The sequence below is a fragment of the Mytilus trossulus genome, chromosome 3, assembly GCF_036588685.1.
Source record: "Mytilus trossulus isolate FHL-02 chromosome 3, PNRI_Mtr1.1.1.hap1, whole genome shotgun sequence".
NCBI classification, from domain to species: domain Eukaryota; kingdom Metazoa; phylum Mollusca; class Bivalvia; order Mytilida; family Mytilidae; genus Mytilus; species Mytilus trossulus.
Genome location: NC_086375.1, coordinates 17,902,396 through 17,917,502, shown reverse-complemented (window position 1 = coordinate 17,917,502; position 15,107 = coordinate 17,902,396). Strand labels below are relative to the sequence as shown.

At 32.5% G+C, this 15,107-nt stretch overlaps 1 protein-coding gene across 2 annotated transcripts; it reads right to left on the bottom strand.

Annotated features, from left to right (window-relative positions):
• Positions 1-10,128: 10,128 nt before the first annotated feature.
• LOC134710293 (uncharacterized) lies at positions 10,129-14,875 on the bottom strand. Of its 2 annotated transcripts, none has more exons than XM_063570594.1 (4): positions 14,731-14,875; positions 13,661-13,841; positions 12,292-12,391; positions 10,129-10,597 (listed from the first exon to the last, which is right to left on the bottom strand). In XM_063570594.1, exons 2-4 carry the CDS (start codon positions 13,785-13,787, stop codon positions 10,300-10,302), a joined length of 525 nt encoding a protein of 174 aa, XP_063426664.1. In that variant the 5' UTR covers positions 13,788-13,841; positions 14,731-14,875; the 3' UTR covers positions 10,129-10,299. The 2 variants fall into 2 exon arrangements, with proteins under 2 accessions (XP_063426664.1, XP_063426665.1); XM_063570595.1 differs by lacking the exon at positions 14,731-14,875 and adding an exon at positions 14,519-14,718.
• Positions 14,876-15,107: the final 232 nt, after the last annotated feature.

Sequence of the window (15,107 nt, the reverse complement as noted above, 5' to 3'; positions counted from 1 at the left end):
AGGCCGGTTAACGGTGACCAATAGTTGTTAATGTTCTAGTCATTTTGTCACTTGTGCCACATCTATTTTTATACTTAAATAACTTTTTTTCTTGCAGTTTACCGTCATGTAAACAAACCGTGTTTACTTTAATCTGCACTATATAGGACATATATTTTACTGTGTGTTATTCTGTACACCGTTCGTTTATTCGACGATTGGGAAAGAGCAAACAGTGGAGGGTTCATTGATAAGTAAAGCTAATTTTTACCCTGCCACATAATTTACTTCTCAAATCTGTTCTTTCAACTATAGAACTTCGTCAGTTGTTGTCCTTTGTTAAGATATGTATCTTATATTATTCATTTACCATTGTAATAGTCAAGAAAATTGGTGTTCAATGAAGATCTTTGGAAATGGGGTTTAGCTGTTATGCTGTTATGGGGCATTTTAATTCTTTGTTATCTTTTATTCTGAAAATATATTTGCTGTTAGCTGTTATTGTCTTATTCTTTGTTAGCTGTTATTGGGCTTTTAGTTTTTTTGTTATCTGTTATTTTCGGTAGAAATTGAAGATCATTCATTGGACATTGGGGTCTACCACTACTAATATGTTGGTCCCGTATTCGGAGAAGGATTCCATTGACAAATGCCCATCACAGAAGTGAGGTCCAGGACAATTCCAGTATATCTTATGATTATCCTCTGTTATACATTCCATTTTTTTTTTTGGAACATTTATTTAGAAGTATCTTATTTTTTAGCTCACCTGGCCCAAAGGGCCAAGTGAGCTTTTCTCATCACTTGGCGTCCGGTGTCCGTCATCCGTCGTCGTCGTCCGTCGTCGTCGTCCTGCGTTAACTTTTACAAAAATCTTCTCCTCTGAAACTACTAGGCCAAATTTAACCATACTTGGCCACAATCATCATTGGGGTATCTAGTTTAAAAATTGTGTCCGGTGACCCCGCCAACTAACCAAGATGGCCGCCATGGCTATAAATAGAACATAGGGGTAAAATGCAGTTTTTGGCTTATAACTCAAAAACCAAAGCATTTAGGGCAAATCTGACTGGGGTATATTGTTAATCAGGTTAAGATCTATCTGCCCTGAAATTTTCAGATGAATCTGACATTCCGTTGTTAGGTTGCTGCCCCTGAATGTAATTTTAAGGAAATTTTGTTGTTTTTGGTTATTATCTTGAATATTATTTCAGATAGAGATAAACTGTAAAAAGCAATAATGTTCAGCAGAGTAAGATCTACAAATAAGTCAACATGACCAAAATGATCAGTTGACCACTTTAGGAGTTATTGCCCTTTATAGTCAATTTTTAACCATTTTTCGTAAATCTTAGTAATCTTTTAGAAAAATCTTCTCCTCTGAAACTGCTGGGCCAAATTATTTGAAACTTGGCCACAATCATCATTGGGGTATCTAGTTTAAAAATTTTGTCCGGTGACCCCGCCAACTAACCAAGATGACCGCCATGGCTATAAATAGAACATAGGGGTAAAATGCAGTTTTTGGCTTATAACTCAAAAACCAAAGCATTTAGAGCAAATCTGACATTGGGTAAAATTGTTAATCAGGTGAAGATCTATCTGCCCTGAAATTTTCAGATGAATTGGACAACCTGTTTTTGGGTTGCGGCCCCTGAATTGGTAATTTTAAGGAAATTTTGCTGTTTTTGGTTATTATATTGAATATTATTATAGATATAGGTAAACTGTAAACAGCAATAATGTTCAGCAAGGTCAGATTTACAAATAAGTCAACATGACCAAAATGTTCAGTTGACCTCTTTAGGAGTTATTGCCCTTTAAAGTCAATTTTTAATTATTTTTCGTAAATTTTATATATCTTTTACTAAAATCTTCTTCTCTGAAACTGCTGTGCCAAATTGATCCAAACTTGGCCACAATCATCTTTGGGATTTCTTGTTTAAAAAATGTGTCCGGTGACCTGGCCATCAAACCAAGATGGCCGCCACGGCTAAAAATAGAACATAGGGGTAAAATGCAGTTTTTGGCTTATAACTCAAAAACCAAATAATTTAGAGAAAATCTGACAGGAAGTAAAATTGTTAATCAGGTCAAGATCTATCTGCCCTGAAATTTTCAGATGAATTGGACAACCTGTTTTTGGGTTGCGGCCCCTGAATTGGTAATTTTAAGGAAATTTTGCTGTTTTTGGTTATTATATTGAATATTATTATAGATATAGGTAAACTGTAAACAGCAATAATGTTCAGCAAAGTAAGATCTAAAAATAAGTCAACATGAACGAAATGGTCAATTGAGTAGGAGTTATTGACCTTTGTAGTCAATTTTCAATCTGCTTCCTTTGTTTAATATTCACATAGACCAAGGTGAGCGACACAGGCTCTTTAGAGCCTCTAGTTTTGTATGATGATAATGTTCCTTGTTTCCCGTACGAACATACTTAATTAGAACAATTTTTAATATGACAAAAAGGAAAACATATGGCTAGAAATATCTGACAAGGATCTCAATTAAGGACTAGGTCCTTAAAACCAGTTAACTTTATATTATATGGTTCATAGACTCAGCTCTATTCAAAACACCCAATACATTGTACTATGAAAGTTCCCACCATGTACTGGGTTCCGAAGCTGCACATATTAAACTCATTACAAACAAAGATTTATTTCGTCGTCAAGCCATTGTCCCCCTACTAATCTAAGTATACTACTCACAAGTAGATTTGGTACCAAAAAAAATGTTCAAATCAGGCCTTTGAAAATAGTGGAATAAAGCACTTTTGGCGTGTCAAAATTGGTTCGAGGTACTTGATACATTGTTTGCTTGACATGCTTATAATTGGTGCTTTTGATTTTCTATCCTATATATAACTTTGCCTCATAGTCTTATTAAAAAAAATCACACACCTCATTAAATGGACATTTAAAAAAGCCAGAATGCGAATACATATATTCAAACTCTTTCAGGTCATATTTCAGTACCAACAAACACAAGAACTATGTCAATTGGACCAACAAAATGTACTTTGATACCATAGCTGCCCTTACTAGATATCATTTTTGTCTCTTTGACATATTCGTCATTTCCATATTATTACACAATATTTAAATTACAAGCATGTGTGAGTTTCTATAACTGTACAACAATAAATGCTGAAAAAAGTATTATGTAACAAATAAACAGCTACGCCATGAGCGCATGATACGCCCGTCGCCTTTTGGAATATTCGATAACTTCTCAATGTCATATCATATATTTATAAAATAAACAGCTGCGCCATGAGCGCATGATACGCCCGATGTCTTGTGTGGGAGTTTTATGCAATAATCATAAATAGTTTCTGAGAAATTTTTGAGCAATAACCATATATTGTTGTTGAGACACGGCGGGGCATGTGAAACCCCCAACCCTGTTTTTTTTCTTTCAAAAAACTAAATATCACTAAAATAAAATTTTGAATCAAAACCAAAAAGTAAACAGATCTTTATATTAATATAACAAAGAAGTGTGTAAAGTTTTAAGCAATAATCATAAATTATTTTTGAGATACGGCACGACATGTAAAAAAAACTCCCCTGTTTAACAAAATACTCAATAACTCCAAAATAAAGTTTTAAATCATCACCAAAAAGTATATAGATCTTTAGATTAATATAACAAAGAAGTGTGTAAAGTTTTAAGCAATAATCATAAATTGTTTTTGAGATACGGCACAACATGTAAAAAAAAAACTCCCCCTTTTTTACAAAATACTCAATAACTCAAAAATGAAATTTTGAATCATCACAAAAAAGTATACAGATCTTTAGATTAATATAACAAAGACATGTGTAAAGTTTTAAGCAATAATCATAAATAGTGTTTGAGATATGGTGCGACATGTAAAAAAACCCTCCCCCTTTTTACAAAATACTCAAAAACTCAAAAATAAAATTTTGAATCATCACCAAAAAGTATACAGATATTAAGATTAATATAAGTAAGAAGTGTTTAAAGTTTTAAGCCATATTCAAGAATCGTTTTTGAGATACGATGCGACATGTGAATAAAACACACCCCTGTTTTAGTTACAAAGTGCCGTAACTCAAAAAGTTTTAATCTCATTTTCACCAAAAAATATACAGATCATTTGACCATCATAAGAAACAACTATGTTAAGTTTCATGAAATTTGGATAAGTCGTTCTCAAGTTACTGTGTGACATGTTTACGCCGGACAGACATACGGTACGACGGACGGACGGACACTGGACATTCGGACACCGGACATTTGTATACCATAATACGTCCCGTCAAAATTTTGACGGGCGTAAAAAAATGAAAGAGAGCTTCAGTCAATATATACCATGTATATAAACAATACATTAAAGTATAATGAGAACTGCTGAAAACATTTTTGAGTTATTGTCTGAAAACTGGAAAATACCATCTTTTTTAATGAATAAAACCCTTAACATAAAATTGAAAATTAATAAAAATCGAAAGGGCGCTTACAACAATAGATATAAATAATTCAGCAAAGTTTCATGAAAACTGCTGAAAACGCTTTTGTATTTATGTTCGAAAACTAGAAAATCCCCCCTTTTTATACGCCCGTCCGTCCGTCCGTCCGTCGTCCACACTTCGGACAATTACTCCAAAACACTTTCACCAATTTCCATGAAACTTAAGTGAATTGTTTATATCTATTGACGTAAGCTTCCTTTCGTTTTTTGTTTAATTTCAGATTTTAAGTTTTGGATTTATGGGGCTTTATTCATAAAGAAGGGGGGATTTTCAACACTTCGAACAATGACTCAAAAAGTCTTTTACCAATGTCCATGAAACTTTGGTAAATTGTTTATATCTATTGATGTAAGCTCCATTTCAATTTTTATAAATTTCAGATTTTAAGTTTTGGATTTAAGGGGCTTTATTCATAAAAAAAGTTTTTTTGAAAGCTTCGGACAATAACTCAAAAAGGCTTTCACCAATGTTCATGAAACTTTGTTGAATTGTTTATATCTATTGATGTAAGCTCCCTTTCAATTTTTATAAATTTCAGATTTTACATTTCCGTGTTATGAATTTTTATGCTTAAAAAAGGGGGGATTTTCCAATTTTGGGACAATAACTAACACTTTCACAAAATTTTATGCAACTTTGACAAATTGTTTATATTCTATTGACCTTAATAGTGCCAATTTTTCTGTGCATTTTTATTTATTAATTTTTTTTATTTTTATTTTTTTTTGGGGGGGGGGGGTATTTGACAGGGCTCACACTATTTCTAGTTGATCATATAAATTCATTTAAAGCATAAAAGACAAGTTAAAATAGCAACGGGCGTATCATGCGCCAAAGCGCAGCCCTTTATTAATTAATAAAACCCCTTAACTCAGAAACGTAAAATCTTAAATTTATAAAAATTGAAAAAGAGCTCATGTCAATAGTTTGAAACAATTCACCAAAAATACCTTGCAAATTTGCGAAAAGATTTTTGAGATATTATAAGAAAACTGAAGAAAAAAACCACAATTTGTATTGAATAAAACCCCATTACTCAGAAACTTAAAAAACTAAAATTTATAAAAAGCGATAGGGAGCTCACGTCAATAGACATATCAATTTCCTAAAGTTTTATGTAAATTGGTTAAAGAGAGTTTGAGTTAATGTCCGACATGGTGATGACGAACAGACAAGAATATACCAAATACATATCTAGATGCATAATTCTAAAAAACATGTTCATAGAAAATGGAGTTCATTACAAAGGATTATACCCGTAATAAGAAATACTGATTTGTCTAGGACCCGACTTATTTTAATATTTCATTCACTGTTATCTGATTTTGTCCATTTTAATTCCTTGTTATTTGTTATAAGCCAAATCAATTTAATGTTTTGCTGTTATTGGAACCCCCCCCCTCTATAATATGTACACATGCACGCATTGTATGGGGTGCATTGATATGCGCATCTTCTTTTCAAAATGGACATTCGAGAGGTTCTAAATAGCTTGTAAAATCGGTTGCCAAGCAATATCGTTTGGTAATGAAAAGTAACCATAATAGGAAGTATCTTTCAGATGTCTGAGAGTACTGTCCGTCTTGTGTGTTTGTGTGACGGTTTCTGTGTGCTTTGTATCGACTAGATGAGATAAGACCATTTCAACTGATTTGTACAGTTTGTTCTTATTTCAAACTGTTAGACTAGTGTCAAGAGCCAGAATGGTTTGTCGCCACCACTCACGTTTACCCTCCTCCCTTTTTCCGCATTCTGTATGCGCATGTCGGATGGTGATGTCCAAAGTATAGAGCCAGTAATACAGTGGTTGTCGTTTGTTGCTGTCGTATCATGTTTGTTCTTCGTTAATTGTTTTGTACACAAATCAGGTAGTTAGTTTTCTCGTTTGAATTGTTTTTATTTGTCATTTCGGGGTATATTTTAAAAATGCCTACTATATGCGGTATACATTTTACTCATTGGTGAAGGCCGTTTGATGACGCAAGTATCCGCAATAAAAAGCGCAAACGTCCCGCGCCGCTATGAAATGTGCTGCAAAACAAATTTTAAACTTTTAATTATAAAGAAGAAAAATATAATTTTAACTCTTTAAGGTCAAACCTGCCGGTCAAGCCCAGATAAAATGGCAGGATAGTCATAAAAACCAAATATTACAAAAATGTCCTATGTAAAAAGCGCAAATGTCCTTTTTTTAAAAGCGAAATATCCTATGATTTGAAGCGCAAATGTCCAATGAAAAAACGCAAACGTCCGCGCCGGATTCGGGCAATTAGTCTATAGTGTTGTTACAACATTATCCTACATAATTCCATTGTTTACATAAAAATTCTGGCTATTCCTCACAGGCACTTGTCTCAAAAAAAAATTTCCAGTATACCTTAATATGTTATATTAAGGTATATAGGAATATTTTTTTGAGACAAGTGCCTGTGACATTGGCATATTATATTGGTCCCATACCTTCAGCTCTGTTCCACGATGATGGTACCATCTGAAAATGTTGTAAATGTGATATAATTCATCTCATTGAAGAGTGAATTTGCTCTTCTTTCAATCTTTCAAGTTATGATATTTATCAAAGGTTCCAGGCTCATAATTTGATACGCCAGACGCGCGTTTCGTCTACATAAGACTCATCAGTGACGCTCAGATCAAAATAGTTAGAAAGCCAAACAAGTATAAAAAGAGAGGGACGAAAGATACCAAAGGGACAGTCAAACTCATAAATCTAAAACAAACTGACAACGCCATGGCTAAAAAGGAAAAAGACAAACAAAAAAACAATAGTACACATGACACAACATGAAAACTAAAGAATAAACAAATTGAAGAGCACTGAAGATAAAAATTCCAAAAAGTTTTGCCAAAAACGGGAGATTAGGAATCGCCGTGAACATTTGAAGTGCATTTATCGCCTCATTGTATGATCCGGAGGAAAATTCAGGTGTCTTCATGATGATCTAAACACGCTAAGGGTGAAGTTTGGCACCACAAAAGATGCCAGTGAAAATTTCCCCATGTGAAAACTTTCGAAATACTCTGTTTTCTTTGGGGGACCTATATGTCAGTAGATTTCCTTCAAGACCTTGTCTGTACGTATACGGACAATGGAAAACCGCTTGCAATAAAAACTGTGTATGAAACCAATAGAAACCCGCGTATACCAATATTTGTTCATGGGAAGGTCTGATAGTTGAATAATTTATTTACTCACCGATCAATATTGGAAGAAGACGCGACGATGAAAACGATAACTGATGTCAGATTTTCGAAATTTGTCATGCCCTTTGTTTGTTAAAATACCACATACAACCACTCTTTTTAAATACAACCTAAATAGTTCATAGAGCTAGAATATACGCTGAAACTTTAGTCCATCATTAAACTAATTTGATTTAATTGCCTTGTGAAATATTTGTGACTGACAATAAATATACATCAAAGCAAAAACCAAATTGTCAATGACTTCGATTCTTTTTATAAATGTCGTAAAATTCAGAAATATATCTTTAGAAGTACATGCGATGTAAAAAAAAATGAATTGATATTCGGTTGTTCTATCTTCTATTTTGTTGCTCAGTCGAAAACCAGGTTGAAATAGAACAAAATAATCGAAGCTCTTTATTAGAGAAGGCGAAAAAAGACTACTGTATAGTTTACTATAGTGACAAAATGTTTAAAAGTTAATAGAAACAAACAAAATTGCAATTTTCTTCTCAATTACGAGGTGTTTTTATCTTAAAAACACTATTTGCATAATTTTTCAATTTATCTAGTACATAGTTAAGCAGAACAATTAGATATCAAGTCGACGACATGGGTATCTTTCAAGTTGGATGATGAAAATGCATAACCTCCGATTTTTTTGAAAAAATTACCACGGACGGAAAACATATCAATCTATTAGTTCAGTAATTTTCGTGTCTGCCCTTCCATTATGGGACTGAAGAATTAAAAAATTACAAAAAATAGGTAACAATTGTTTCGAAAAGAGAAAATCGAGTGCACCTTTTTATGTTAGGGCGTGTTTGAGTTGAGTATTTTGTCTTTATATCGTACAAAGTAAGAATATTTCATATATCGTCTCGCTTCAGATTCTATCATTTTTATATATTAAAGCTACAGGTTGACTTTATAACACCAAAAAATCACAGTACTAAAAGATGAAATATATGGGTCAAGTGAAATACCTATCTAATGAGTCACAAAAACAGAGAAGGTGTGTTCGAATAGCTATTTTTTACTGAAAGCACTTGACGACAGGTTTTCAAGTTGGATGATGAAAATGCATATCTTCGAAAACTATTTTTTTGTGTGTGATAACTAAGGTTTATAGTTATCATACACTATAAAAGTCTAGTCTGCCCTTCCACAAAATATTTAATTAGAATTTTTTTTAAATGTTTATGAATTTTTGAAAATTCCACCTGACAACCGATCAGACCACAGGCACTTGTCTCAAAAAAAAATTCCTATATACCTTAATGTTATATTAAGGTATATAGGATTTTTTTTTTGAGACAAGTGCTTATATTAAGGTATATAGGAATTTTTTTTTTTGAGACAAGTGCCTGTGGTTATATTAAGGTATATAGGAAAAAAAAATTTGAGACAAGTGCCTGTGGATCAGACAATAGTTTTAAGTTGAATCATTGCAGAAAAGATTATTAACTGATGCTCATTAGCTAGTTGATATTTTTGTCTTTGAAAATACAACTGACATATAAGGATCGTAATGATGCAATGTGGATAAATTTAACAGTTTCCAAGATCAAAATTGGTAGCGCGTCATCCCAACAACGGCTTCCATTTCTACGATTGTGAAAATGAACTGGCGTAATGGGGAGATAATTTTGACGAAGTAGACTTCTGACTGTGCTAGTCTGAATTCCCTTTAAAATGTGCTTTAAAATTTTGCTGGTTTCATTATTGTCAAATTACGTTTAAAATGAAGTGTCGCAGTTTATTTCACTATGAATTTCTTGTTTAGTTACAATTCAGATATTTTTTGGAGACTTTTTATAGTCTTTGTGAAATAAATTTACAATAGTGAAAAACTAAATCACTAACCTTTGACCTTATTTTAAAAAAAATGCACCTTATTTTCTACGTCGAAGCAAAAATTAAAGAATAAACATTTCTCTTTCCAAAAAGTCATAATTTAGCCTGCAGGTAGGGTGGTCCATTAAAGTTGAAAAAATGTTGGCTTGGTCACTCCACTATTTCTGATTTTTCTTGTAATACGGTTGCTTCGAATGTGTTGAACCTCCTTGGTGCTATATTTCTACTGATAGTTATAGAAATGATTTACATTTGTTTTGTTTTTTGTATTTTGATGCCATTTTTAAGCACAGCATTTAGTGTCGGTCAATTTTTATTGGAGGAGGAAGCCGGAGTGCCCGGAGAAAACCACCGACCTTCGATAAGAACATTGACAATCCTAGTCAATTAAGATTGGAAACGAGTGAACCCGCACGAGCAGGGTTCGAACTCACAACGTCAGTGTTGCATGGCTGGTGATTACAATGCTAACTACTTAGACTACTCGGCCATCGAGGCCCCTTGAATGATTTATATACTAGTATTGACTTTTAATTGTTAATGATTTTGTAAGTTGGTTCTTGACAGAACAAATAACACAGTAAGTAAACAATTTATGAACTTGAAGGTTGTAAGCCGTTTTAAAACATTGTTTTTGAATATAACTGCCATTCACCATAATGGAACTCGCTCTGCCGTTAAGCAGGAACAGCGCTCATTTATTCATAAAATATTTTCATTTAGAAATATTTAAAAAAAAAGTTCTGAGCATTTAAATTCTGAGATTCAGATCTGGAATATGATCTTCATGTGTACGTGTTGCTGTATACAAATTTTTTATAGACCTTTTTGTCTTTTCATCAGTAAATTCTGAAGCATCAAAAATCTCATCATACAAATATCCATCGTCATCCGGCTGGTCTGAGATAGAAAACAACTGTCTCTCTGTCCTAGGAGGAGGATCACTGGTACCAGTTTCGTCTGGTTCTAGTGGGTTGTGTTGACTGTAGTTAGATCCCGTAGACCAAGTTCGTCGTTTGAGATTTCGACAAAAAGTAAATCTATTATTCCTTAAAAAACATATTAAGAAAATATATAATTATAATAATTTTATTTGCAAAATAAACCCATATGGATCAAGCAAACACAAATATATAATACAGAGAGTAAAAATCTACAAATATAATGATAAAAAAAACAACAAAGTTATAAATTGTTATATAACCTTAGATGGACATAGACATCATTTTCGCATTCTAAAGATTGCTTTATAACGTCACCAACTTCTGTCAAAAGCACAGATTAAGGATTTAAAAGTAGTTTTAGCTTTAAAAGTGGTTGAAAGGGTTAATACTATTAATCTTTAAAAATAAGCAATCTCTTAAAGTTGAGTTCAGTTTTAAAAATATAGAAAAAAATAGTATTCATCATCAAGTTTATTACAAAGTTTACATACCCATTGGTCTCTGGGTACATTTTTGTATCTTCCCATTTCAACATCTAGGGTATGGTCACTAACCCTTAATTAGATATGAGGAATGCGAAACTTTTTCAGTGTTGCAATTTTATCAAGTTTATTTTTAAAATACATACGGAAGCACCATACCACGTTTTATAAAATAAATTCCATATGTTTGCGTGAACCTAAAATGCGTTTTAATAAAATTGAGAATTGAAATGGGGAATGTATCAAAGAGACAACAACCCGACCATAGAAAAAAACAACAGCAGAAGGTCTCCAACAGGTCTTCAATGTAGCGAGAAATTCCCGCACCCGGAGGCGTCCTTCAGCTGGCCCCTAAATAAATATTCCCAAATTAAGTTCTTTTAATGCAAACTTTTACGAAATAATGTAAACCTTTGCGTTTTTATATTTGACCATTGAAAGAAAACACCTGTTTCTAGCAGAAAAAATACAAACCGGTAAATCTATTATCTCGGTTGTCTGTATATATATATATATATCAGCTTCTCAACACAATAGCGAAGCATTTTTGGACTTACTCGTTCGATCGCTGCGCTCTCAACAAAAAAACGTCTTTCATATTGTGACTGAAGCCGCATATACTTAACAATATTAATATGCAGACCAACCTGATAATCGGTACTTGTATGATCTTATATAATGTGAAAAGTTATATATTTGTAAATATCTGCACTTGCATGTCCCTGTGCCAGTAAACTTTTGTTGTGATTTAGTTTACAAAAAAACATTATCATAAAGATACAAGTGTTTGAAGATAACCAGTCTTAGACAAGGCTCGTACATATATATATAGATAATTTAGCTGATCTGTAACAATAACATCTTCATGCCTTATATATCATGTACTGTAGTACGCCGCTAGATTAAAACTGACGAGGAAAGGTAACACGTGCCAACCGTTAAAGGCATGTTCATGTATATATATATAAAAATATGTTGTAGAGTTGTCACTGACTCAGACGTAGTTATGAATATAATTATTTTCTGTGACTGTATCTTACATTAATTTGTAGGATCCTTTACTATAGATAATTGAGCTGATCTGTAACAATAACATCTCCATGCCTTATATATCTATATATTTTAAATAAGCGCTCGTATGAGCCTTGTCTAAGTTTGGTAATCTTCAAACTTGTATCTTTATGATAATGACTCGGCTTTATGCTCATGGTTTTTGTAAACTAAATCACAACAAAAATTTTGTGCACAGGGACATGCAAGTGCAGATATTTCCAAATATATAACTTTTCAAATAATATAATAATGATTCGTACATACCTATATTTGGTGAAATAATAAAGTAAAATAATGATGGCACTGGTTACAATCACTACACCAATAATAGCACCAATCACTGTGCTCTTACTTAATTCTGCTTCTACAAGATAAAGTTTGGCAAATATAATTTTTAGAATACGCACAACGATATAAAAAAAAGGGTTCGGAGTTGTAGCACCAATGTCTGTGCTCTTACTTAATTCTGGGTCTACACGATAAAGTTTGGCAACTATAATTTTTAGAATACGCTTATCGATAAAAACTTGAAAAAAAAATGTTCACAAGTTGTAGGCGAAAGGGGGAGAAAAGACCTCATATTTTTAAATATTGCTTAACATAGGTGAATAGTATGTTCATCTTCTAAAAATATTAAGAAACGCTTAGATTTTGCTGATCTTTTGAAACATTACACATAAAGAGCAAACTGAGTGTCGATCGTATGCTGTGTGGCATTAATCATACAACATATTTTCGTATACGTAAATTGTATAACAGCTTACTTATGATCAATCCCTGATTGCTGGTAATTTTTAAATCTAAAAAGCTTTAAAATCGACACTTAACATATGAGCTAGTCAATGCAAAAGGGTACAAAATATAAAAAAATAACGAAACTCTTAAAAAAATAATTGCATAAATACTGGTAGCAGATTAAGATTTTGCTCAATTCCTTAATTTCATGATTTTTTTATTGACCATGAATGGTATAAGTGTCTTAACTTTCCAATTGAGTATGTTCTCCTATAATCTTGAGTGTATCTATAGAAGAGAAGACAATACTCTCGCTTTATTATCAATGATATCAAATGTATAAAACTTGATTTTTTTGTTAAACTACAAGATTTTCTACCACAGAAGTACTATTCATGAGCTGTATTTGACAAATCTTAAAGGCTTTCCGAATTTTTAATCATCAATACTCTCTACTTCGATCTTTAAAATGGCTTTTATATTTTGAGTCGAGTGTCACTGATGAGTCTTTTGCAGACTAAACGCGTGTCTGGTGTATACAATTTTAATCCTGGTATCTATGATGAATTTATTTATAAAAACATTTATCATGCATTATGTTTCTTGTCATTTGTGTATACATTGTACTATGTTTCCATTTATAACCCGTCAGGGTTTCATGTTTTTTTGCAATTAAGTATATAAAGCAGAAATCAATGCATTTTTAACGCAGGCACTTAATGTATTAAGGTATTTAGGATTTTTTTTTCTGTCACAAGTGTCTATGATTTTTCATATGGACAGCACTTCGAATCTTGATGGTTGGTGTATATCATATGAAACAGCGTAAACTAACTAAAAAAATGATAGAAAACTATTCCCAAAATTTATCAATCAACTAAAATACATGCATACAAACCTTCTGGTGTTGGCCTTATCGAAGCTGTTGTGTTAAGGGTTGTATATACAGTTGATAATATGGTGGTTTTTGTTGGTATTGCTGATGGTGCTGGTTTAGGCGTCGTCGACGTCGTCGTCCTCGTCATTTTGGCTTGTGCTTAATGTTGTCTCTCAGATAGGCAACTTCATATTTATATCATCTTTATGAGCCGTCCATAAATATATAACAAGAAAGTTAATAAGTAACAAAGTATTTGTGTATGCAGATAACGAAATTGAAAAAAGCTGATATAGTATTGCTTCCGTGAAAAATGCATAATGATTACAAAATGTAGTGTAAGGTGATATGTTTACAAATCAAACAATGTTTTTTCGTACTTTGTCAAAAGGTAGTTTACATTGTGGTATTTTCAAAAATTGACTCTTATTCATGTATTGTTAGGACTATACAAAGAAAGGGACATAACTATGTAGATAGAAAGAAAATATAAAAGACAAAATTTAATTAAACATTAGAAGATAGCTCTTAAAAAACCGCTGTTGGAAAAATTGAGGAAACTAGTTGTTAAAAAAGTAAATAGGTGAATGAACTCATGTGCTCAGGAAGGGTAAGAAATGCATACTCCAGTATTTAACTCGGCTTGACAAAATAGTAATAATCGGTGTAAGACATCTTTTAATTACAGTTTAGACATTGATATACTTTACCATTCTCTAAACCGTTATTCGCAACTGACTGCAATAGTTTGTCAATTCGACCGAATGTCATTGTTGAAGTACATTAATTTCTAACTCGTATTCATGACGGAATGTCATTGTATTTTTAGTTTTCTTACCCGTATTCTTGTCCGAATGTCATAGTTCGTTATTTTCTTACCCGTATTTACGACTGTTATCATAATTTGAATACAAAAAAAATTGTCAGGACAAACGATAGGCACTACCATTCCAAATAGAAACGGCTAAACAAATATTCCTATGGACTCCAAACAATAAGTGATGCAAGGAATGCACATACTACCGTGCTACAATATAGTTATATTACAGCAAAAATAATTTTTAACTTGCACAATATTTTTTAAAACTCACCTTGCTATAATCCATCCCTTCAGTTCGAAGATAACAACTTTGCACTTTATTCAGTTTATATCATTTACATAAATAGACTTATGATAACTTAGGTCTGATTATTTGTAAACACGACTGTTATATTTGGGTAAAGTATTCACATATATTATTCTTATCACACTGGACATTGAATTGTTTACAAATAATTTGATAATTATAAATATTAGATACATACTTAAAGTGTGACTCTTGAGAAGTACTTCTTGTTGTTTTTATCTGTGTCTTTCTATATAATCTGTTATCTTGCTAGAAGAAACTTATTCCCAATGCCATGCACGTGTAACTCGAATTCAGAGCTTGATTTCCGTCCACACTATGATAACTGCACTCTTTAACAA